At 31.2% G+C, this 1,324-nt stretch overlaps 1 protein-coding gene across 1 annotated transcript in view; it reads left to right on the top strand.

Annotated features, from left to right (window-relative positions):
* The first annotated feature begins 865 nt into the window (after positions 1 to 865).
* The window catches only part of LOC105111597 (GDSL esterase/lipase At1g29660-like), a 1,986-nt gene continuing 1,527 nt past the window's right edge, over positions 866 to 1,324 (top strand). The window contains exon 1 of the mRNA XM_011007004.1: positions 866 to 1,196. Within this exon, the coding sequence (XP_011005306.1) occupies positions 943 to 1,196 (254 nt within the window). The 5' untranslated portion in view covers positions 866 to 942. The remainder of the gene's footprint in view (positions 1,197 to 1,324) is intronic.

Genomic DNA, 1,324 nt, shown 5'->3' with positions numbered 1-1,324 from the left:
ATTTAACTTTTAATTATGAGTTTCTTGAAGTGGAATTTCGAGGGAGCTGGTCATTAATCATTTATGCCTGCGCGCGTAACAATTTCTAATCTAATTACATAAGCCTATATCTCTATGTTAAAGTAATGTTTTTGAGATTTAGTTTTCTTCAAAACTTTAATAATTGATGTAATAAATTAACTTTTATATTAATATTTTTTAAATTAATGCATTAGAGTTATATTAATAGAAGTTTAACGAGACTCCTATTATATAACTACAGATTTTTTATTTTTAAACTCACACACTGAAATATAGACTTTTATCTAAAAAATAAATTATTAAATTTAAGTATGTCGTAGCTTAGAAATACCAAAACCTTATAAAACTTCCATAAGTGTGTTTATTTTTAGATCTATCAAATCTAATTTGAACAAAGTGTAATTTTCTATTCAATTACCAAATCTAATTTTAAAGAGAAGTTTGAAAAAGTAAGAAAACAATAACTTATATTGATTAATTATAGAACTAAAAAAAGAAAAATGGTTTAAAATTACTACATTAAGAAAGCTAAAAAGGGCTAATAAGCCTACTATGAAAGAAGCAAAAAATTATTAAAGCAAGCGGAGAGAATAAACAGTACTCATTTAATATTAAATAAAGAGATATTTGATCAATCTGAGGGAGAAAGCAAACTCCAAAAAATAAAGGGGAAGAAATACTGTAAGTGACAAGACTCAAGGAGACATGATACTTACTATCAGATCTATAAGGCATTGTAAACTAATTAGATTGAAAAACACACGTGACGTACAATAGAACACGCTTACAAGCTGATAGCTAGATCTCCACTCTATAAATACGCCTGGTTCGTTCTACTACGAAGCACTCTTCCCTAGCTACGCACTTCTTCCTTCTTTCTATATTTACTGATTTTGTTTCCTTCTTTCATTTTATTTGCCAATGGAAAGTGGGCTCAAGGCATTGTGGGTGTTGTCCGTGGTGTTGCTGGTGTCAAACTGGCAACACTGGACTTATGGAAAGGCCGTACCTCAAGTTCCTTGCTACTTCGTCTTCGGAGATTCCCTCTTTGATAACGGAAACAATAACTACCTTAACACTCCAGCTAAAGTTAATTACCTCCCTTATGGGATAGACTTTGATACTGGGGCTTCAGGAAGGTGCAGCAACGGTCTCAACATAGCTGACACCATTGGTCTGCAGTTTGCTCTACTCCCTTATATTGCAAATTAAATATAGTGTTTTAGTTTTCTTTAATGGAAAATAAATATGTTCTCACTGGATAGTTGTGACCGTTGTATTAAATTAAAATTAGAAATCTTGC

Source organism: Populus euphratica, unplaced genomic scaffold (assembly GCF_000495115.2).
Source record: "Populus euphratica unplaced genomic scaffold, PopEup_1.0 scaffold302.1, whole genome shotgun sequence".
In the NCBI taxonomy this organism is placed as follows: Eukaryota; Viridiplantae; Streptophyta; class Magnoliopsida; order Malpighiales; family Salicaceae; genus Populus; species Populus euphratica.
The sequence above is the reverse complement of the archived record's forward strand: the minus strand, read 5'-3'. Positions and strand labels throughout refer to the sequence as shown.